The 24,988-nt window shown below is 40.6% G+C and overlaps 2 protein-coding genes across 7 annotated transcripts in view; both read right to left on the minus strand.

Moving 5' to 3' along the window:
* Positions 1-77: 77 nt before the first annotated feature.
* Positions 78-13,821, minus strand: LOC136691873 (DDB1- and CUL4-associated factor 6-like). Of its 6 annotated transcripts, none has more exons than XM_066664774.1 (19): positions 13,519-13,821; positions 13,029-13,090; positions 12,827-12,919; positions 12,564-12,746; positions 11,328-11,441; positions 11,058-11,193; positions 9,882-10,093; positions 8,378-8,465; positions 7,582-7,698; positions 7,269-7,439; positions 6,926-7,001; positions 6,753-6,850; positions 5,005-5,167; positions 4,840-4,881; positions 3,303-3,441; positions 2,015-2,171; positions 1,745-1,833; positions 795-900; positions 78-651 (listed from the first exon to the last, which is right to left on the minus strand). In XM_066664774.1, the coding sequence occupies exons 1-19, from the start codon at positions 13,607-13,609 to the stop codon at positions 599-601; spliced, it is 2,190 nt and encodes a 729-aa protein (XP_066520871.1). In that variant the 5' UTR covers positions 13,610-13,821; the 3' UTR covers positions 78-598. The 6 variants fall into 6 exon arrangements, with proteins under 6 accessions (XP_066520871.1, XP_066520870.1, XP_066520869.1 ...); XM_066664773.1 differs by having other exon boundaries at positions 6,753-6,853; XM_066664772.1 differs by having other exon boundaries at positions 6,926-7,004.
* A 2,349-nt stretch (positions 13,822-16,170) lies between these two features.
* Positions 16,171-24,988, minus strand: part of hs6st3a (heparan sulfate 6-O-sulfotransferase 3a) — a 42,675-nt gene continuing 33,857 nt past the window's right edge. The window contains exon 2 of the mRNA XM_066664853.1: positions 16,171-17,925. Within this exon, the coding sequence (XP_066520950.1) occupies positions 17,187-17,925 (739 nt within the window). The 3' untranslated portion in view covers positions 16,171-17,186. The remainder of the gene's footprint in view (positions 17,926-24,988) is intronic.

Here is a 24,988-nt window from a genome sequence, read left to right on the forward strand (position 1 = left end):
GGATAAAGAAAGAAATCTATTAAATTTAGTAAATTGTAAAATTTTAATGAATCAAATGATTCACTTGAGGCTGAGGTGTAATTCTTTTTACTTAGGACATTTCAGGATTTACAGTACATTTCGAATGATTACATCCTCTCATTTGCAAAAAAAGCATCACAGGTTGAGCATAAGTGTATCAGGGAGTGTAGAAAAGAGCTGACCACCAATCATTACAGCATTTTGGTTTCACTCCACAGATGCAGTCATTGTTAATAGTGAAATAGTTCATTAATGCTTATGAGCATTATTTACTCTTACCAAACCCAGGATCAAAAATAATCTCCCCATTTAACAATGAGATAATTGCTGCTTATTAAACCAGTTCTGCCTACTATAATAATAAACGTCAGTCTAAATCAAATGTCGTAACCCTGTTTTACATGTGTAACTCTTTAGAACATACTGTTCTGCTATGGCTACTAGTTAACTCAGCTTGCATTTCACCTTATTACAAAAGCATGTACTTAAGCATAAATTCCATAACCCTTTTGCATTAAATATCTACAAATCACAGATTCAAACAAGGTTACATAACGGTTTAACACCATGTCTTGTCTCAGTCTTCATTCTCTTGTCCTGAGCCTTCTGATGGATCTCCTTCCAATCGATCTGCAAAGAAAGATACTATACTCAACTTAAAAATCCCAATCCTAAATAAAGTGTAGACTGATCTGATTTGTCATTACTCAAGACCATATGCCATTGACATAACCCATTTGATTGGATGCTGGAGAGGCAATAGTTAGACTGACCTGATCTGATGTGGCTGAGGGAGGCCAGCATTCTGAGCATGAATGATGCTGGAACTGTTACAGTATTTCTGCTCTCTTCTATCATCAGCTCATTTCGCAGTATCACCTGCAGGGGGTGACACGTACATATTAAACCACTTTTTTTTGACCCTGTTTCCAGAAGAGTTTTTTTCTGTACAATGCAATATAAAACAAGAACCTGTGATTTGTTAATTCTTTTAAACCTTTATTTAACTGACAGATGTACAAAGCTTTCCAATGTTTTCTTTCACCCGCTTTATTGTATTTTGAATTTATAAACACATTTTAAATGTTATGCCTGCAACACAGTTCAGTTGAGACAGATGCATGTTTTCCACTGGGTTAAATCACTTATACTTTATATTAAACTTTTTAATTGTTTGGGGGGGAAAAAACAACAACAATTATTGTAGTTTTGCAAGTTGAATTTTTGGACCTTTTGACCTGATACAAGAATTCATCTGTTTAGGATTACTGATTGTTCTGCTGGTGATTATAAGACAATGAACTGGCAACCCCAGATTCCAGACACTAACATCAGATGAATTGGTTTGGGATTATTATTAAACAAAACCAACTCTACGTTTACAGAAAACTTTGTACATTTCTCAGTAGTATTTTACTAAAACTGAAAATGTATATATATTTATTTACATAAAATTTATACAGTTAAATTTTATACAGCAGCTGACATTACATTATGTCAAACTGACCTATAAATGAAACAGTAAGCATGACAGACATTAATATAATATGGTGTGTCTCAACTCAATGTCTGGCTCTCCAGGCAGCCCACAATTAAGCTCTAACATAGTAATCACCAGAAGGCAGACTTCAGACCTGACTTAGGTTGATCATCTGTGAATTAAGAGATTTTCAAGAATAGCACCTTGAATTAAGGCTTCAGAATCATTTTTCATTATACTTACTTCTTCAGCCAGCACTCTGTCAAAAGATGGAAATTCCTCCATAGGTGACCAGATCTTTATGTCATAATCAAGTCCAGAGGATGCCAGCACTGAATTAAACACATTTATGACATTATATAAATATATTCCTATGCACTATAACAGAATGAACAGAAATCACTGCGGAACCACTAAATAATATTTCTACATGTCCCAATGTTCCTAAGAACCATACAGAATTGGCACAGTTTAAAAAGGTTCTGCTAAGAATTATATGCTGGAAGTACTTACATGGTTCATATGGGTGTGGCTGGAGGCAGTTCACAACATGATTATCAGCCTCTAGTAGCATCACATGCTCTCCAGTGCGGCGGTCCCATATAAAGATGTGTCCACAGTCTGAACCACTTAGAACAAAGTTGTTGCCCCAGAAACAGGCCTCTTTGATCTACTCTAGCAAAAAAATAAAAATAATGAAATGAACCATTGTTCAGTGAGCGTTTTTATAAATGTTCTAACTTTCATATCTGTAGGACTGATGGAGCACTATACGATCGTCTACGAGTGGTATCTTCAAATTCAGATGGATATTATTTTAGCAGATACAATATACACTGATCAACTAATATTATGAGCAACTCTTTGTTCTCCTTGGCCATTCTCTTAGCTTTGCTGACCATGCTGGAGCTGTTTGTACTACTATTACAGACGGTAGTCCACCTCTTGCTCTGCATACTTTGCTTGCCCTCTTTCACCCTGCTCTTCCATGATCAGCGCCACCACAGAGCAGTACCCAAATCATACCGACCTGGGTGGTGGATCATTCTCAACGCTGCAGTGACAATGATGTGGTGTTGTGTTAACATGTATTGCACCGATAGGAGTGGATTAGACACAGCAGGACTGCTTGAGTCTTTAAACCTCTCAGTGTCATTGCTATACTGAGAATACTCCACCAACCAAATATCCAGCCAACAGTGTCCACTGATGAAGGACTAGAGGACAACCAACACAAATTGTGCAGCAACAGATCAGAGCTACTATCTCTGACTTTACTTGAGCAGCACTGTTGTGTCTGATCCACTCATACCAGCACAGCACACACTAACACACCACCATGTCAGTGTCACTGCAGCTCTGAGAATGATCCACCACCCAAATCATACCTGTTATGTGAGGGTCCGGACCACTGAATAACAGAGTGAAAAAGGACAAACAAAGTATGCAGAGCGAGAGATGGACTACAGTCTATTATTGAAGAACTACAAAGTGCTACTGTCTGGACAGTGGAGCTACGAGAATGGACTTTGAGTATAGAACCAAGGAATATATAACAAATTTTAAGCACCACTGTCTTTGGCCTAAAGGAAGCCTACATTTTACAGCGAGCCAACTCTGAGTGGAAGCTGAGTGGAAATAGAGATAAGCTTGCTTGGATGAAATATGCATTTGGAAAAATAAACTGGGTTAACAATTTTTCTGACTACTTCTGATAAGCATTTTGGGCATTTGTTCATTCAAGAGCCTGATTAAATATTGCCTCATGAATTTCTGTTTCTGTTATCAAATATGACTGTACCATGGTCCTGGAGTTACGGTGGCCTTTGAATGACATTTTTGCTACTGGCTTTTTGATACCAAGTGCCTCAGTCTCCTCCATCTCCCTCCGCTCTTTTCTCCTTCGGAAAATCTCTTGGATCCTGGCAGCTGCTGTGCGTCTGAACAAGAGGAATAAAGTAAGTTCAGGTAAATGTATGGAAAAATCCACAAATTTACCTTATTATTGCAATAGCAGCTGCCTCACAGATACATGCAATGAATGGTGGCTCCTTGACACCAAAGAAGACCCTATTCACGTATACAGTATTTAGTATGTAATTCTCAGCAGCCAAAAAGACCCAAAGTCCAATATATTTTAAAAAACATGGGGGCACACTAATGGCAGAATACTTTGTCTCTTTAGAACACACAACGCACAGCAACTTGCTGTGTAGTCACAGATCGCTGACCCCTGTCCACTGCCAAATATGCCTACATTGGACACATCAGCATACTGTGGAACAATATAAGAAGGTGGTTTGGTCACATTATGTAGATTTCCAGGTGCATCTATGTCATTTACCTGGGGATATGATTACACCAAGACACACCATTGCATTATGGGAGCAAGGCAAACCAGCTGAGGTGCTGAAATGCTCAAGGCAAAGTTCTGCTGCGAAACCTTGAGTCCTTGCATACAAATGTATGTTATTTTAACATGTGGCAACTATCTAAACATTGCTGCAGAACAAGAACACCTATTAATGGAAACAGTATTCCCAAATAATAGTGGACCCTTTCAGCATATAATGCTACCTGCCACACTACAAAAATTGTTGAAAGGTTTCCAAATCAGGGCTAATGTTCATGATGTTGTTGTAATCAAAAAAACACTTTTTTAAAAATAAAATTAAATTCTCTGTGTGCTTGAAATGCATTCTCTCTCATTTTGCTCATGCCAATGAAACAGCATCTAGAAACTGATGTTTTTAGACAATGGAGAGAACTCTAAACATCGAAAAGCACAAACCGAGATGAGGATATTGCTCTATAGGTGGGTAATACTGATTTGCTGTTTTGGACTATTTAAGATAATCTACAAATTCACAAAAGCGCTAACTTCATGAAAGTAAACAGCAAAAGTGTTACTAAACTAACCAACTTGAGTTGCAAATGAGTCTGTGGTTCAAACAGTGAATAAAAACATACAAGTTCAATTTAAGCCATGTACAAACAAGTCTTTTTTTCACCTCAAACATACTTTAAAAGTATATTTCACTTTAAAAGACGCTGAGCTTCTGAACGCAAACAAACCAGAGAGAACTACAGTTCCCCACAATCATAGACGGTCCCTTTAATGAATTCTCATAATTCCCCAGATCAAATATCTGTGAGACGTTCTGGAAAAACAAGTCTGAACCACAGAGGCCCAACCGCGCTTCTTAGAGGACTTAACGAGTCTGCTTCTAACATATTAATGCAAAAAATCACAGGACTCCTTCAGAGGTGTACACACACACAATATAAATAGTCATTTTAGGAATGTGTAATCTAATTATTACAGAATTAGTATTTACCTGAGAACCCGATCACCTATAGTTGATCCCCTAAAGGTAAATCTGTGAAGGAGGAGGAAAAAAGAAAAAAATATTAATAATAAAAAGAAAAAGTAAAACATTGAATAGCCAATCCCTTTCAACATGAGCACATGCTGCAGAATTCTTTAATGTGGTGGTATATACCTGTCAGCTGGACCTCTGAGGTTGTGTGAGGAGGAGGTGGGATTTGCATCATCATCTCGCTCATCTAAGCCCATCACTTGCAAGTTGTCATGAGTTTGTCTATTTAACTCTGCCTCAGACTGCCTCTCTGTCTCTATGCTGCATCCAGGAAGTCTTTCCCTCTCTGCTCAAATGTACAGAAACACAGCCTTTTATACATTATCAAATTCAAAGTATGTCGGATTGTTTCAGGAGATATATAATATAATATATATAGTATTAAAATCCATAACACTGGCAACAATCTATTATTATTAACAATAAAACAAACATTTTAATTCTAACGTTTATGGGTATTTACATATGCAAATATCAGCATATTATTTAAATATACCGCCATTTCTACAAAGCTAATTTATATATATATATCTCACTGTGATATTTTTATTACCCTACACCCTAACTCTAATATCTCACCTGCCTGAACTCATTTTTTATAGTAATATGGTTGGCTGTGAAAATCTTCCTTAGACAAAAGAAAAAATGTGAGTAGTGTTTGAGCATGGTATGTTATACATCTAAAAGTTAAGTCTCCTTAGCAATGTCTGCTAGTTAAAGTTGCACAAATGCATTTGCACACAATGCAGCTTGTATTTGCAGAGAAATGCATGAAATGAAATTGAATAGTCGGTGGCAGTAACCAAATTATCAGACAAAAAAAAATATCATTGCTACCAGGAGCCACAAGCTATGTACTTACACAAATGTGTGTGCACACAAATTTTCTACAGCAAACTCAGCTTCTTATAACAATCACAAACTGAGACTGACCAAATCCAAGAGTTTAAATTCCAGGCGCTCGAAGAATCTAATTTTTAGGAGTCAAATCCTCTTCACTACCTGTATTTAATTAGAATATATTCCGCTGCTCTTATTATGAATGGAGATGCTGCTCAGCAGGAGGGTTTTGAAACTAGACAATTGCAATAATGATTGATATTTCAGAGTAATATCTGCACCATGTCGCAGGACTGGGATGAAGAAAGAGACAGACAGTATCATTTTAAACCAAAATCTCATTACAGTCCTTAAGGAACACTCATTCTTCCATAGAATCCTGCGACACAGTAGCAGACACAGACGGAGCATTGTCCAGTTGTATTTAATAAAGATTTTCTGTTTACAGATTAGAAACTGTCTGTTTCCCATTTTCCTGTTTCAAAACGAATATTGAATTGTCCAACTGTACACAGACTAAACAACTATATTTTTTATTGTGAATGGAAGAGCCGCTCTTGTACAGGAAAAGAGCCATGGATTGGCCACTGCTGTTCCGGAGGGTCTGCACATAAATTGACCATGCCAATAAAGTCAACATGCTCAAACACAAGCCTTGGCTAGAAGGGTATAAAGCCCACAAGCAATGGCCTGGGGAGCAGTGGAATTGTGGTCCCTTGAATGATGGATTACTAATCCTTATCATTGGGAGCTCTATAAGCAAGCAAGCTCTATATTAATACCTTTTATTTAAAGAAAAAAAAAATGCTGGATGAACAGTAGTCCACAAACATATTAACATATAGTGTATGGTACTAAAGGTCACTCGAAGTGAAATGCAATGATCAGTAAGTTTTGGAAAAAATATAACTGTGTCAGGACCAGACAAATCTAAATATTTGTTACTGCTACCAGAAAGGAAAATGTGAATTTGTGCCGACACTAACTGCTCAGTTACTGTGGCGGGTAGTGAGAATGTTTTCAGGTCTCACCAGGCTGGCTCTGCTCTGTGCCCTGTACAGCACTGTTGCTCCCTCCTTGACTGGGTCTCCTGCTGCTATCAGATCTACAGCTTTGTGCTGTTTCACTCCTGCTTACAAAAAAAAAAAAACACATAAAAATACAAAATCACATCCCCATATATTTCTCAGTCAGCTTCACTTACCACTGGTGTGTGAAGTCTAATTTGATGGTGCTGGTGGCAGTACCCTCTGCACTGTAATGCAGACTGAAAACAGGCTCTGCTGAGGCAGAAAGAGCACTTGAGGAACTTCCTAACTCTGAGATAAAAATAGAGTATTACGAATTAATGGTTATTGCCACAAATTGACCACAATGCATGCTTATCCAACAGTCTGTTAATTGGTATAGCTTAGTTGCCCTCCAGATTGCAGACTGGCGTTTGATTCCACACTAAAATCTTGCCTTAACCTTAAAACTTGTCTTAAATAATAATAAAAAAAAACACATCTGATAAATCCATCCATGAAAGATGAAGTGTAAGTCACCATTATATTGTGCTCTGTGAATTGCAGAGGAGGATGATGATGATGATGTCCCTGCAGTTGGACTAGAGGGTGGGGAAGGTCTGTTCTCTGCAGTGGCCTGAGCAGGACCCTCTGCAATGGTCTGATCTGCTGCTGAAGCCATGCGTGTACTGGTAGACTGCGTAATGTTAGCTGAAACACAGAAACAACATAACAATCCACACACTGTAATGTCCAAAAATCATGTACTGCAGTTGTGACATCCCCTCAGGCTTTACAAGTCATATTGGAAAACAACCATGAAAAAGGCATGAAAATGTGTGGAAGCGCTCACCCCCTGAGCGTGAACGTGAGTGGGCCCTGTTATTCTGAGCCTCACTGGCTTCCTCAAACCAACGGGACAGCATGTCTGACATTCTCTGCATCAGTGATATATTTGAGTTGGGTTCTCCTAAAAGAAGTAGAAGCACATCAGTCAGTACCAAGTTGTAGATGACCATTTGTTTTTTTGTGTAATCAAGTGTATCATCAAGAGATTGTTTCCAGCACTAACAGCCTCTTAGTCTTGTGGGAAAACTTTACAAATAAAAGATCATTGCTGTATGGATTTGGTTGCAATCAGCCACAAGAACATTTGTGAGGTCAGATACTGATGTCGACTGACAACTTCTTAACCAGAAATTCCACTGCAGGTCCTCCTGTAGGTACTGGATGGTAGCTCATCACTCAGAGACTGCAGATCCAATGTTCCACAATCCCTTAGCAGTGGGGAATGTGCAAATTAGACTACCCAGGCTGTTGCTTCAACTGAGATTGTGTCACAGTTTAACATCCATATCATCAGTGAGTACTCAAGACACCATTCATTAGAAGTGTCTATAAAATTTTGGACATTTTGTGTAGCTCACATTTCATGACAATACCTGATTATTATAAAAATAAACTAAAATCACAAAAATGTAATATGTTTAAATAAAATTCTAAATGAAATGTACACACACTAATTATATATTTATTTATTTTACATTTCTATATAAATTTAACCCCTTTCTATAGATATCCAACCCCACAGTATTATGGTATATAAATATATCTGTGCGTGTGTGTGTGTTATTTTAGACTCAACTTACCATTTCGCTCTCTCTCAGTTTCAGGGCGGGCTCTGGGACCTGTGTCTGACCAATCACCTCTCAGTCTCAGGCGCTTCACTGGTGGTTGCTACAGTTGTGAGTGACATCATGAAGATTGTGTCAAACGTCACACAACTAACAGAAATAGCCCCACTGCCAGCCCTCCCTGTCAGCTTACGCTCTCCTGGCTTCCTCAGCTGAGTAAGCCAGAGAGCACAACATCACTGCTCAATTACACAGAACATTGCAATCTGGGTTATCTGGGATTGGCATAGGATATTTTACATCTTATTTTGTGTATAAATACAATTCATCTCAAGAATAAAGCAGGTGGCACACATGTTGGTACCTCGTATATGATAAATGTACCACAAAAATGGTACACAAGTAATATTGTAAATCGTTTCACGGTATTAACATGTAAATATTAACAAATCAGTCCTGATTCCAGAAGTATTTGCAAAATGCAATACAAATCACATTTTTATTTGTGTTTTTCTCTGTTTTGTTTTATGGATTACTTGTTTCTTGTACAAAATAACAAAGAATTTTACAATATTTTCACTGACCAACTTGATTGTAGTATATGACCGCAGCATGCTAAAAGTGTAGGGAATTTATGCCTAAATTCTTGTTTGAGCCTTCAGATGGTATTACATATGAAATCATCATCTTACTGTGATAAATGTAGCCACATGGACTTGGCAGTTCCTTGGAAAACAATTTTCACTATACACACTCCATGGTTACATTAAGAAACCTAACCTGAAACACTATTACACAAGGAGAAATCCATACTTCTATTGTATATAGTAAAGAGTTCTCCAGGCCCAAGCTAATCTCAGATGGTCCAAAACAAATTTACCCATGTCCCATTTTTTTCAGTATGTTGGAGGCCCCAAGTCCTAAATTTGAAATGGAGTTTTTAAAGCTGTGACTGATCCTTTACAATATTTTTTCTAGGCATATTTTGCTTATACATGTGTCAAGTAAATTTTTCAATGTTAAGTAAGAGGCTACTGTTGCTATGATAGTTATAGCCATTCCATTTTATTTTTGTCTTCAGAAGCTAGCTTAGATTTAGAGGCTATTTTTGGAAAGGCATGTGAGTCCAGTCACTCAGACACACAGCAAGGAATATGCTAAGCCTTCTGGGAAAACAATATCATGTGCTACTTGGACGTTATGTTCCACAGTAAAAGGTGAACCAGCACCTGTTAATATTTTAAAAATAAATCATTGTGCACTAAAGTCAATTATATTTTTCATTTTAACTGTGCACGCATTTATTTTTTTAATATTAGTATTTAAAACACAAACATCTGATCTCAAACAGGCAAACTATCCAGTAATAAGCAACACATTATCAACTGCATACAATGTGGTTAAAACCTGAAAAAACTATTTTATTTTTCTTTTTTAAGCTTTGATTTGCTTAAAACCTGTATCTTATTGTATACACAGACATGCCCCAATCTAGCCTACTTCAATTTTTTAATCTCACCTCCTCTTTCCTGTTTTCAGACAGCCCTTTTAACTTGGAAGCCTGGTCATCTTTGGGGTCAAAAAGGTAGATGTAATCTGAGGAGTAGCTGGCAAGGAGTTCCTGTCCATCTGCACTGTAGCAGAGTGAGGTCACACGGCAAGACCTACCAGTCAGGTGAGGAGGCACAAAGCGCAGACAGATACCTGTGGTCCCGCTACTGGCCAAGCTCCCTGGTTCACAGGAAAGAAATAGTGATAAAAATTACTTGCTGCTTCTTTTGCTGGGAGTGCAACTGGACCACCGACTAGACTGGACATGTTATACTGATGCAGTTTACAGGAAAGGACAGAACATTTTCTGCCATTTGAGAAAGTTCAGACACCTTTTTTTTTAAACCCTTTTCCACAAGTCAACACAGCTTACTGGGTTCTTAAGTACATGTTTGTGACTATGATCAAAATACCACAGTGACACATTTCACCCTGTCTGAACAGCCCTATTCAGAACAACCAGCACCATAACATTTTCTGCTTAGGGATCACCTCATCTATTTATCCCTCTAAAAGCCAAGATATAATGGAGTTTTCAGGTTGTAAGCCCATATGAACTTTATTATGTGGGTTATATCTCGTTTGTAATATCTCGTGTATTTTCTGACAGAAAACTGACTTTATTTCCCCCTTGTGAAACTCTTGGCATTTAACACATTTTAGAGTGGAAATTTGGTTATTTTTGTGGTTTCTGTCATCAGTTAAGTGCTACTATATATCCGCAGCTAAGATAGCTAACCTACCAAATTCTTCACATTAGGCTTGTACCTTAACAGTGGCAAAAAAACATTTATTTATTTATTTTGTTCCTGTAATATATACTGAGATATAAAAACATAAGTTCTTTCACTAGATGAAATATATGGCTCTATTTATTCTTTTGTCAGTTCCACATTTTTGCAAGCCTAAGATGCTAAAATATTACTTGTATCTTAAAGTATTGCAATTTAATAATTTGTGATTCTGCACAAACTTTAAGAAATCACCTCACAGTGCTCTCAGATTACCCCTACATTCCTGTGCGAAAAATGTGATGTGAAAAAGTGATATTTAAGCTACTTCTTAATTTCTTGATTATTTCAAGTTAGCTTGTTGCCATTTGTGGGTGTATATGCTTATTAAATTAAGTGATACTTGGTCGCACCTGTAGTGATGGTCCCCAGCATCCTCCTGTCATATATTCGTACTGAGCTATCAGAGCAGCCCAGAGCAAGGTAATAGGGCTCAGTAGGGGAGATGGCCATGGAGCTGACAGCCCTGCGACATTTTATAAGGACATCCTGATTCAAAACAACAGGACACCAATAAATACAATTAGACAGAATATCTTGAATGTGAATACTGAACAATCATGCAGTGCTCAAACAAGCACAACCAAATGATATTAAGATTTGCATTTAAATACATTACATACATCCTTGCATCTACTTTGGCTGCATTCCTTTTTTAATCTGAGGTCAAACCAGCGGACGGTTCCATCCTCTCCACACGAGAGAAAAGTGTGCGGATCTTTGGGAACTGTAAGAATCTGTAAGAGATCCAAAAATCAGTAACGGGTCACTAACAACACCCTATATACACCCCTGTACCAAAGTCAGAGAAAGTCTTCATTTATTTATTTTCTAGTCTGAACACCTACTATTAATATTCCAGTAGACATGTTTGTGGAGATTAGATGTAAGATATAGAAAGAGAAAAGTCAGAGGAAAGTAAGCTTAAATATAATGACAAGAAACAGTGACTGGTGTCTAAGCCCAGCACAATACATTTTTAACTTTTGCACAATAAGCTTATGTAGAGAACTCAGAATAAAACACAGCTGGTTTTTAACTGTATTTGCAAAGTTTAGCTAACAAGATCAAACAACTTAATGATTTTAGCCTAGATTTGGTGAACACTGGTCGGCTGATATTAACCAAGTTTCTAAGATATCAACCTGTTATTGAATTTTGCAGAAATTAATTTCATTTCAGTGGCCCCTAGTGATCCATGTGCACCAGAACTCATAAATTGGTTGAAAATTAATGAACAATTGTTTTAGCATGCCAAATATAAACCTAATTCCACCAGACTTGCCATCATAATTCATTATTATATACCTAACGTGTACCAATATAAACATTCCAAGCCCTATTGTGTTTATCTGTTGAAGCGCTGAGAGCCGCTTGTGACCGATGTGAATATCCCTTCGCTCAGAATGTGTGTGTGTGTGTGTGTGTGTGTGTGCATATGTGCTTGTATGTGAGAGCAGAGAGAGGTGTGCATGTGTGTTAGTCTGTGAGGAGAGGGAGAGAGAGAGAGAGATGCACAGCAATATTTGACCAATCCCTAAAGTAACAAGCTAATGAACTGCAGCCATGTGTCATATTGTGTATGTAATATAGGAATGTGATTTAATGGTCATACAGGTTTGTGTCTTATTTATAGTGTTTTTGTATTGTTTGATTTAAATAAATACAATAATCTGTTACTACTTCCCTTAGAATTAACACGTTCACACCTTATTGTCTAGGATCTCCCTTAATATGTCAGAATTCTCTGTGTAGTCCACTTCAGAGGGAACTTTTGGGGTGACTGAAATGCACCTACCATCTATTCCTGTAGAGGCTGTTAAGGAGTCACATGCAGTGATGCTGTTGAGATCCTGTACCTCATAAACAGTGCCAGTGTGGCAGGTAAACTTGTATTGCATGATGTTGGGGCTTCTGCTGATGTTGGAATAATGGATGTCTCCATCTCCTGCAGAGGAAACAATCCAGTGATCACCGGACTCTGGCATGAATTTGGCACTGTAGATGTTAGCTCGATGTTGAGAATGGACACTACAAAATACCTAGAGAAGACAGAAACCATGGTTTAACTCAATCAAACCAAGGTAGCCTTTCAAAACAAGGGAGCTTTTTTGGATAATACCTTCCTAGAGTAAGGGCTTGTGATGACAAGTTTGGTATCATCTGATCCTGACAGGAGGTATTCACCCGTATCATTCCAGCATATTGTATTCACCTGGCAGAAATTAAAACATTTAAATATATATATATATATATATATATATATATATATATTTGCGTGTTCATTGTTTAATTATGCTCAGTTGAATTCATTGAACACTCACACAACCATCGTGGACATTTAGAGCGGCTTCAAGCTTTAGCCTCTGGACAAATTCACGAGTCCCTGTAGAACATATGTTAATAAATATAAAATATAAAAATAAAAGAACAACTAACAAATCGAAGATATAAACGAAAATAAAATATACTAAAGATGTAAATGTGATCAAATCCATAACAATTAAGAAAAAAATACAGCAAATATTACAATATTTATCATAATAATCTCAGATTATGCCCCTTTATTAAATTTTTGGTGTTTATGCGTACTTCTAAAACACAAAGGAACCTTTTAATACAACCCCCAATTAATGCTATTTTAAATTAGTTCTAGTCCTTGACAGTAAATAAATATCATTAGGCTATATTCCAGCCCTAAAACATGAAGCAGTTTTGGTGGTAGAAACAGGACGCTGGAGTGTTATAATTACTTTATCCATTTTTTAAATAAACCACTGACTACAGCCGAAGTACATTACTGCCTTGTCCTACCTAAATAACCCGCCCGCACGAAATTTGTTCTCTCTTCTAAACCGAGGGAGCGTTTCCTTAAATCCCAGATGAGATTATTAGCGTGGCTCATGGTTCAAACACCACGATCCTGTCGTAGACTCGGCGTTCCTTCACTTTGTTGTTGATTTTAAAGTTGTGAAACTGTCCGCGGCTCTTGTGAAACTTCAGCAAACTCTACGACTGTGAGCGCTGAGAAAGTCAGCGCGGATCAATTGAAGCTACATCACACATAAGCAGGTGAGCTAATAGTACATATACCAATCCATACATGCTACAGCTCAGTGTAGCTCAACCGAGTCAATTGTCCGAGTGGAAACAATGTTTATATCTGTACAAGCTTATTCAGATACGCAAGAATTCAACGTGCAATGACTGAACTGGGAGATTAAATATTTCAGGTTGCTGCTTACAGGGTGTGTTGTCTCCAGCTACCTTCGAGGATGTAATTAATTAATTAATTAATTTATTTAATTTATTAATTAAGATTTAGGACGGGAACACCATGAGGGCTCTTTACTGAAAGAGTCACTGTAAAAATGCTTTATTTATCAGCTTGTTAAAACTTTAAACTGATATTTTATTTGACAATTGTTTTTCAATTAGATATGCACATTAATTTATGTATATGAAATGTCTACCCACAGACTGTGAAACAAGACAACACAGTCTGTTATTTTGTGGAATGTCCAAGTAGTATTTAAACAGTTTTTTGCTCCACTTCTGGCATAAAATATGGGGATTTTAGAACTGTCTCCCCACACAGCACAGGTTAATTGTGATTTATTGTGATTTAAAGTGACAGGTGCCAGCTATTCTGAACAGGACTGTCTAGACAGGGAGAGCAGTGGTAGAGGTTTTTTTATTATTATTTTATTTATTTATTTATTTTGACCAAACCATATCACATTAATATGCAATTATCATTTATTCCCCAGAGAAGTGTTAAAGAAATGTCCATTTTCTAAGGATTTTCTGCAATCCCTAAATGTTAAATTTCAAATTAGAAGGGCCTGCAATTATTATTGTGAATCATTGGGAGCTAGCAATCATTAGCATTAGCATGATTAATTTCTTGTATAATATCAAGCTCTAATAGTCATATCCTATCATGGATCTTAGCAGCTAAGTTAACATAAACCAAACTTGGAAACCTTGGCTGAACAGTGTATGAGGTTTCATTTTAATCTCTAGAAGGCATGATGTTTCCGCCCTGGTGAAGTTTGCAAATTTCTATGGCCTTTCTATCTGTGTTGTCTAAAGCTAAAAAGATCAAATCCAGAATATTCATGTTCATGTATAAGCTGGTAACAAGAGTGAATGCTGGTCTGTGACATTTCCACAGTTCTACATACTACAGTTTTTTCTTTCTTACCCCCACCCCACTTTCATAGCCTATGTGGTAGTGCACTTCTGATGTAAGCCTTCAGGTTCCACATAAAAGTACAACTGCCCCCTCTTGTGGGTCCTGTTACGTCACACATCTTTAAAAAGTTGTCTAGATACATAAAAGCATGTAAGTGGGCATACCCAACAGGCAACAACTGAAATATATGCACACTGTCTTTGATATCCTTTTCAGTCTTACGCTGTGTGGGAGGGGAAGAGTTCTCCCTTTCTTTCACATAAAGTTGAAATTAGTCAACAACGCCTTCACCTTGTTGTCAGATGCACCTTGGTCTGAAAAGCAGGGAATGACTCATAGCATTGAATTCAGTTGTGTAAGACCATCACCATTATAGTCCAGCATACAGCACTGACTCATAAAAGATAGCAGACCCTTATTCACATAAATGACCCCATCTCCACTTCAGGCACAGACATAAGCCCACGGCGGAGTAAAGAGCAGCAATACAGTAGACGTATAAGAGCAACCTTCACATGAACTTCAGTAACTTTCTGTGAAATTGTTATAGAAACTATATTGTCCATGAGATTCAGCATCTGCTGTATCCTCAAGCAGAGGAGACTTTATTTTTAGCATGATATTGTCTTTCATTCAATAGGGTGATTTTTTTTCTTTTAAGGATATATTAAATGAATGCGTAATTAAATATAAGAGAATCTTTCAGAATCACAATTGTGCAAAGCGATGTAGCAATAGAAACCAGATGTCTGCAGGGTTCCATGCCTCTTAAGGCACTCACACAAAGATGAACTCAATTAAATGGTTAAGAATACAGTGCATGACTGAGCCATTATTTTACCTTGGTGCTGATATAAGGTTTTACCTAATACAACTAAAAAAAACCTGAAGAAGGTTGAAGGTTTTTTAAGGATTTACCAATATTCCACTATTATCATTACTCAAAAACCCAAAAGACACATGTAGACTGATTGATTGTTTTAGACTTAAATGGTTGTATTTGTGCTGTAGGCAATGCAACGTCTATATCTGCAATTAACTTTAACTGTTTACATCAAATTAATGATATAGTAAAATCTTGAAAATACATTTTTCCCCTTTGTTGATATTGTTCACAGTGGTATCAGATCAATAAACAGTTTTTGTCTTTTTACACCTAATAACACACACACACACACACACACACACACACATATATCAATGTGTTCCTGCAGTGGGACAAGACCCATGCATATTTTGTCATTGTGTATTTATTAGGTTGAGGACAAAGAAATACATTTATGTGATAGATCAGATATTCATTAAGTTGTACTAAGATGCACTATTGTACATCCATGTCATTTAATGTTGATTTATAATTTTTTTTTTTTATTTTATCCTATTCATTAAGTACACTTAGATAACAACAATTTACATCTATTGGCAGTGACAACAAAGATCACTGGCTTAAATCATCCTCCATTTATACTTGTTACTCAGTTTATTTCTGTAAGGCTTATAATATTAATATTTTACAATCCCAGGAGAACAAGCCAACATAGAAAAAATAAAAATTCAAGTAGACAAATTGATATGTTCAGGCCAGTTCATGAATCATTAATTCTAGTCCAGTGTAACCAGAGATGATAACATACTATATACACAAATTCCATTGCTTCTGTGAAAATAGATTTTTTCACAATTTGATTTAGAATGTGTGATTGTTTTTTTTATTTATTTATTTTTTTTTTTCATAGCATCAGTCTTCAAAGTCCTCTAATGTAATTACCAAGTCTCATCTGTTCCATTACAAAGGCATTCCATTTCTTCTGAAAGAAACGATATGGCTGCTGTGGCTGGGATTGGTTAAGCAATTTCATAAACAAGTACATACAACTTTTTTTCCCTTTGTCTGAATAAATTAAAACACCTGATCTGCAGTGATTCAGTAATATTAATAAATTAATTCAAATTAATTTATAAGTTAACTTGCCCAACACACTTCACTTAAAGGAACACTAGGTACTAATTTGGTATTTTTGCTCCTGTGCTTCACCTAAAGTTGCAGAGTGTAATTCACTTTTACAGCACTGTAATTTCTGCAGTGCTAACAGGCAGACTGTATTCTGCCTATTACAGGTCAGTGAAGCATCACAATGATTTTGAAGCTGAAATGTTAAGGTAAAAATACTACCTACTGTTCCTTTAATAATGTAAAAGAATGTTCCTTCAAATGGCAAATGCAATATGGTGAGACCAAATGGACAAGGGCATGTCGAAACTGCGTGGACGGGTCGATGGACCTTCACCACCGCATCACCTGACTGCTGTAGTCCTCTGTAACACCTATCCTCCTCCCCTCCACCTTCTCCCCCTCCTCCACTTCTTGCTCTTTCCACTGCCTCCTCTGTGAGGCTCTGTGCTCTCTCATCCTCCAGCGCTGTTCCCTCCTCCTCTCACGGTCCCTGAGTCTGTCCTGCTGGTGGCAGTGCTGTACGCGGTACAGGAACAGCTCGCGTGCATACTCATACAGCTGCACGTCCAGCACATTTAGAGCCTCGATCCTGCGGCGCATGGCAGGCTCCACAGCCACGCTGGCAGCACGTGTGCTGTTGATCTGCGTGAAGGGTGTGATGAAGCGCAGGCCAAACGTCCTCTCAAAGAGAAACTGTGTCTTGCGCTGGAACTCTGTCAAGCCGAAGAAGGCCATGTGCCTCAGGTTACGCTTGGCGCTTTCCAGCAGCAACTCAGCCCGCCGGCCCTCGCTCATGGAGGACAGGTTGTAGCATCCCACCAGGCTCAGGTCAGCCAGCATGCGCGTCTGCCTGTTGTTGGCCAGGTTAGACGGGCAGGACATGAAGTCAGCAAGGGAAACCCCTGTCCAGTCCTCACTGCTGTAGCATGCAGGCAGCTCAGCAGGGGTGGGCGGCCTCCCATCACACATGTGGAGGGCTGTCTTCCATGTAGCGCCGCGCTGCACATGCTTCCACTCACTCAGGTAACGGGATGTGGGGTCCCTCAGGAGTGTGATGTAGTAGAAGTTCCTGCATTCACAAAACAATACGATTTAATACAATAGAGCACAATATAAATAAAATACCTACAAAACATTTACAGTGGTTCTTGAAAGTTGGCAAAACCAATTTGTGAAAAGGTATTCACAAATTTTTATGAATACTGTCTCTGTTAATGGAAAATGTGTCTCTAAAATAGCAACTTTACAGAAGGAAAAACATTAATTGGAAGTCAAAATAAAAAGATTTAATTCCAAGTAATTTGGGAACATTTCTATTGGTTCTTTCATCATGAAACCTTTTACACATTGTGAGGGATAGCTGCTGTTGACAAAATTTGAGATACTTGAGAATTGAGATGTTTTTCATTAGACAGCAAGGATGTGCAAAAAAAACCTAGTTAAACAAATGAGACATATATATTACATTTGGTCATTTATTTATCAAATACGCTCCAATTGCAATGAGTAGCAAATGTATACAAACCTTGATGATTAACATTTAAAAGGAAATTGAAATTAGATTCAGGTATTTTCAATCAATGGCATAACAATCAGGTGTGAGTGGGTGCCCCGATTTTTATTTATTTATTTATTTTAAAAAGGGATCCATCAAAATCTTATTTTAACAACACAAGTAATATGGAAGTATATCCTGAAGAACAGTCCTGCTTGTTTGCAGTTTGATATGGGTCACATGGGCAAACCAGAATGCTACTGGAAAAGTGTTTTCTGAGACCTATTGGTTTAAGTGAGAAGCATTATATCTGGATAAAGGTGAACACTGCATTATAAAACATTATGCCGTCTTCGAAACATGGTGGTGGTATCTTAGTTTGGACTTATTGTGTTACACCTGGGTCAGGACGATTGATGCCGGAATTACAGCAGTGAAATTTACTGGCAAATTCTAAAGAAAAATGTCAGGATATTGGGCTGTAAACACAATCATAAGGCAATGGAAGTCATGTGAAACAAAGAATGGGTAAAAAAAAAAAAAACATTTTAAATGTTTACAAAATGTATGTTCATTTTAAAGATATGCCAAAGAACGAGCGTTTCACCATGTTATATTTATTATACATTTATATATTAAAGGAGCAATCTGTAGGATATTTACTGTACTTAGTCATTAAATGTCCAGGGTGTGATCATAGATTAAGGAAACAGTCCAAACTAAAACACTGCTGCCTCTCACATCATTGGTAAAGCAGTATATTCTCCCTGAGAGCTGCCCGGTCCAGAGCAGAGTTCCTATCATCCCGCCCTCTGTCTAATCATTTTACAGTCCACCGTGTGGCCAGGTCTACAAACAGTGTCTCACAGCCATGAAATGACCAAATGAACAGACTTAATGTTATATTTTATCGTACCCAAAAAGACCCATTGCCCTTCTAAAAATCTCCATGACAAGAGACAGAGGTAAATGAGAGGAAATACTGGCCTTATGTTTAAAAATTGAAGGCAGTTTAGATGCAGCAACACTACAGAACAGAGCTGGTTAATTTCCTCCTGAAGAGGCAACAACAAATAATTTCTGAAAATACATAGAAGTACAGGCGCCTATGTATAGTTTAAAGGGAGTAAAGGCCATAGGTGACTTATATAAAGAAAGTGAGGCATAGCGACGTTTGAAAGGTGTTAGGACTGTTTTGTGTTTTATACAAAAAGGTGAATAACAACATGATTGAAAAGTGTAAATGCCGTAGTTTGTTTTAAAGAACTTGATGCAGATTCATGTGTGTTTCTCCGTGGTGTGTGTGTGTTTTAAACAAATTAATTACTAAGAATTGTGTTTGTAAAGCCTCGCATATTCACTTATTTAAGGTGGAACGGAGAAATCAAGCTTGGTAGTACACAGCAAATATAAGCGTTTCTCTAGTAGGTAGATGTATTAGTGATATGATGTCCGCTTGGTCCTGTGTTTTAAATTGACACAATGGGGAAAAGGGAAGGGATTTAAAACGAGTTTTGTTTATAAAATCCTAGCGCTAGCTTTGACTTCGCATGGCTGTTTAAGGTGGAAATGAGTATTCAATAAGAAGCTGGAGAACAAAGCAAATCAACTGACACATTTAAGGTGAAACCAAGTGCTTCAATACGAAATATTACCACCTTTTCAATAGTCATTTATATTATGTCTTCAGTGAGCATTTCAGATTTTGAGCCACTTTCAAAATAAAGAGATAATAATCCGCGGAAGGGAGCTAAACGTGTAGTTTTTCCACGGTATGGAAATTGTGTTCGTATTTCGCCATCTAGCGGCGACAGAATGCAACTAGTGCACCATTTAAGGTGAAAGAGAAAATCCTAATAAGAAACCGGCGAATAAGTAGCTAACCTCAGCGTCGTGGTTGAATGTTGGTTCGATTGGAGACAGAATCGATTGCTTATCCTTTGTATCCCGGATGTGTATTTTGGCATCTGTATTTTTCCTATGGAATTCGAGCATTTTCAAAATACATTGTTTGAATTTTTTTAAGCTTGATTTTTTAATCTGAATTTATTAACGTTGAATAATAACAGTGAAAACGTGTTCTTGAAAATTCACGAGTTCAATTCAAGAGCAATTATATTCAGATGCATAATTGCGAAGCAAAATATTCAGAGGTGGAAATCTGAAGACTTCAATTTAAAAGCAACAAAATTCAGATGCATAATTTCAGTGCAAAATAAATATTTCAAAATCTGATGACACAGGTTTGCTTCCATATATTTATGGTTAAAGGAAAAAATCGATAAGTAACACCAAACTTGTCTAGTCGAAATATTTAATGTGGATTTTGGACTGTGAAGGGTTGTAAATGCAGGGAAATGGCAGCCGCATGTTCACTTCTTTGCGTAGGTAGATGTTTTAGTGAAAGGATGAACACTTTTCTGTGTAAATCTGTTTACTATGGCACAATCTTCTTAGCCATTACCGCCCAAGTTCTAAAACTAGTTTCTTGCTCGTTCAGTTTTCATCAAACTGACAACCTGTTCAAGCTTCTTTTATGGGGAGGAGGGAGACAGCTCTCTCCACTGTTTTGAAACTATTATAGTTCCAATTTTAAACACTTGGTGTCAATATTACAGATTGCTCCTTTAACAGTAGCTATGTAGCGGGATCATTCATTCATTATCTGTAAGCGCTTATCCAGTTCAGGGTCGCGGGTGGGTCCAGAGCCTACATGGAATCATTGGGCGCAAGGCGGGAATACACCCTGGAGGGGACGCCAGTCCTTCACAGGGCAACACAGACACACACACATTCACTCACACCTACGGAAACTTTTGAGTCGCCAATCCACCTGCAATGTGTGTTTTTGGACTGTGGGAAGAAACCGGAGCACCTGGAGGAAACCCACGCGGACACGGGGAGAACACACCAACTCCTCACAGACAGTCACCCGGAGCGGGAATCAAACCCACAACCTCCAGGCCCCTGGAGCTGTGTGACTGCGACACTACCTGCTGCGCCGCCATGCTGCCCTGTAGTGGGATCAGATAATTATTTATTATTTGATTAATTTTATTATGATTGATTCATAGAAGGGTCTTGGCACACAAACAAATAACCAAGGGTTGGTTTTATCAACACAGCTGGTTTTGTAAATATAATATCAAATAATGAATATTGATTATACAATCATATAGTAAAATGGACTACAGCAATACACGAGGAAGGAGAGAAAATTAATAACACGAGGGAATTTCTCTATGATGACTGCCCTAAATTTTAAAAGGAAGACATAAACATGGAAATAAATCTCTGGCTGGAATTTCTATTGCCTTAAGGCAATGGCTCTAACTTAGTGGATCTTTCTGGCTGGAAGTAGAATCACCCTGGGGTTAATCTCTAATTCTCCTCTTTCACTCCATTTCTGCAGTGTTGAACTTCCAGAATGGAAGTCCATAGTTCCAAGGAAAAACTTCTCTTGCTTCAGTGTAATCCTTCTCCTTATCTTTTTCTCTCCTCTTAACTCAACTTCTCTTTTACTCCCCCAATTTCCTCCTTTTTTCTACTGAATTTTTCTCTTGTACTGCTTTTCCACTTTCTTCTGAAAATGCTTGAGTGCTAGTAGTTTAAACTGTGCTTGATGACCAATGTCTTGGAGGTGTGTGTCACGCCTTCGTCCTGTCTGTCTGTTGTCCCCGCCATGTGCTTTATTCGCACATGGCTATGTTTTGTTTATATCCTTGTCTCCGCCCTCGTCCCGCCTCCTCGTCCGTGTCATGTGTCAGCCCGTCCTCGTTATCTGTCCAGGTGTGTCTCGTTTATGTCTGTATTTAAGCCCTCTTGTGTCACGTCCTGTTTGTCGTACATTTCTCATTTCACCTTTGTTCAGTCACGTTGGTTCACCTTTCTCATGTCGGTCGTGTTTTCTTGTCTGTCCGTCTGTCTCCTCAGCTTCTCCCCGTCTCTTTTCCTTTATCGTTGTTTTCGCTGTTTGTCCGTCTGTCACGCTTACCCTGTCTAGTTCACCGTGTTTTATTTAGCTTGCTTTGCTCCGTTTGTTTTCGTTCTGTTTTAGTCTCGTTGTGTTGTTACATCCGTTATTAAATATACTGTGTTTTAGCGAGTGCGTCCGCCTCATTCAATCCGCCCCTCGCTCCTGACAGAATGTACGACCACCAGGACGCAGCTAGCACAGACTCTATGTTCGACAGGGCTGCGATGTGGAATAGCCGGCTCCGACAAATGCATGCCACAGTGGCTCAACGCCTTCGGGAGGAATCGATTCATGAGTCAATTCATGAGTCGAGTGATTGCTCCAGCGCGAGTCGTAGGAGCCGGCGGAAGAAGCGTGCTGGAGTTCCCCCCTCGCTGGAGGATTACCCCCTCAGGTCCGGGGAAATTTTTGGGGGGGCGTTAAGGGTAGGGGCTGTTAGCCTCACCTCCGTAACTCCGAGGTCTGAGGCTAACAGGGGCGCACCTCGAGGTGATCTGATGGGTGCGCCTGTGAAACCCCCTAAACCCTTTACAGCTCCAGCGCGAGCCCGGCGAGCAGCACGAACTCCTGTCCTCGAGAGCGCGGCTCCTCCTGCCGCGCCTGTCTTCGTTAACGCGGCTCCTCCTGCCGCGCCTGTCTTCGTTAACGCGGCTCCTCCTGCCGCGCCTGTCTTCGTTAACGCGGCGCCTCCTGCCGCGCCTGTCTTCGTTAACGCGGCGCCTCCTGCCGCGCCTGTCTTAGTTAACGCGGCGCCTCCAGCTGCGCCTGTCCTCGAGAGCGCGGCACCTCCAGCCGCGCCTATCTTCGTGAGCGCGACACGCGCCTCTCCAGTCTTCGTGGACGACGTCGCAGATTCATCTGCCTCCGTGGACGTCGTCGCACGTTCTTCAGTCTTCATGGACGTCGCTGCAGGTTCCCCTGCCTCCGAGGACGACGTCGTTGCAGGCTCCCCTGCCTCCGAGGACGACGTCGTTGCAGGCTCCCCTGCCTCCGAGGACGACGTCGCTGCAGGCTCCCCTGCCTCCGAGGACGACGTCGCTGCAGGCTCCCCTGCCTCCGAGGACGACGTCGCTGCAGGCTCCCCTGCCTCCGAGGACGACGTCGCTGCAGGCTCCCCTGCCTCCGAGGACGACGTCGCTGCAGGCTCCCCTGCCTCCGAGGACGACGTCGCTGCAGGCTCCCCTGCCTCCGAGGACGACGTCGCTGCAGGCTCCCCTGCCTCCGAGGACGACGTCGCTGCAGGCTCCCCTGCCTCCGAGGACGACGTCGCTGCAGGCTCCCCTGCCTCCGAGGACGACGTCGCTGCAGGCTCCCCTGCCTCCGAGGACGACGTCGCTGCAGGCTCCCCTGCCTCCGAGGACGACGTCGCTGCAGGCTCCCCTGCCTCCGAGGACGACGTCGCTGCAGGTTCCCCTGCCTCCGAGGAGGACGTTGCAGGTTCTCCTGTCTCAGTGATGGCGGCACCCGCCGCTCCAGTGTCCGTGATGGCGGCACCCGCCGCTCCAGTGTCCGTGATGGCGGCACCCGCCGCTCCAGTGTCCGTGATGGCGGCACCCGCCGCTCCTGTCCCGGTGATGGCGGCACCCGCCGCTCCAGTGTCCGTGACGGCGGCACCTGCCGCTCCAGTGTCCGTGACGGCGGCACCCGCCGCTCCTGTCCCCGTGACTATGGCGGCTCCCGCCGCTCCTGTCCCCGTGACTATGGCGGCTCCCGCCGCTCCTGTCCCCGTGACTATGGCGGCTCCCGCCGCTCCTGTCCCCGTGACTATGGCGGCTCCCGCCGCTCCTGTCCCCGTGACTGTGGCTACGGCCTCTCCTGTCCCCGTGACTGTGGCTACGGCCTCTCCTGTCCCCGTGACTGTGGCTACGGCCTCTCCTGTACCCGTGACTGTGGCTACGGCCTCTCCTGTACCCGTGACTGTGGCTACGGCCTCTCCTGTACCCGTGACTGTGGCTACGGCCTCTCCTGTACCCGTGACTGTGGCTACGGCCGCTCCTGTCCCCGTGACTGTGGCTACGGCCTCCCCTGTCCATGTCCGTAGGTCGGCCCGAAGGACTTCAGGGCCGATCCCCAGAACTGTGCCCAGGCTGGTTCCTCAGACTGCCACACAGACATTAGCCAGTCCTGGGCACCCCCCTGTTACTTTGGTTCCATTGTCTGTCCCTGTCCTGGTTCCCGTCTCTGTCCTTGTCCCTGTACCCGTTTCTGCCTTTGTGTCTGTCCCGGTCCCTGTCACTGTGTTTGTGTCTGTCCCCCTGAATGTCTTGGTCCCTGTTCCCCTACCTAGTCCAGTCCAGTTTCCTGTGAGTCCTGTCCAGTTCCCTGTCAGCCCTGTCCAGTCTATGTTTCAACCCCCTGTCCAGTCTCAAGTCTCGTCTCCTCTCCAGTCCCCGTTTCAACCCTCGGTCCTGTCTCCATTCCAGTCCCCTGTCCTGTCTCCTGCCCATGTCCAGTCTTTGGTCCCCAAACATGTCCAGTCCCCTGTTAGTCCTGTCCAGGCCCCATTTCAACCCTATGTCCCGTCTCCTGTCCAGTCCTTGTTTCAACCCTCTGTCTTGTCTCACGTCCAGTTCCCGTATCCGTCCAATGTCCAGTCACCTGTCTTGTCTCCGGTCCAGTTTCCCTTTCAATCCCCTGTCCAGTCTCCAGTCCCGTCTCCGG

The sequence above is a fragment of the Hoplias malabaricus genome, chromosome 3 (genome assembly GCF_029633855.1).
Source record: "Hoplias malabaricus isolate fHopMal1 chromosome 3, fHopMal1.hap1, whole genome shotgun sequence".
Classification (NCBI taxonomy): domain Eukaryota; kingdom Metazoa; phylum Chordata; class Actinopteri; order Characiformes; family Erythrinidae; genus Hoplias; species Hoplias malabaricus.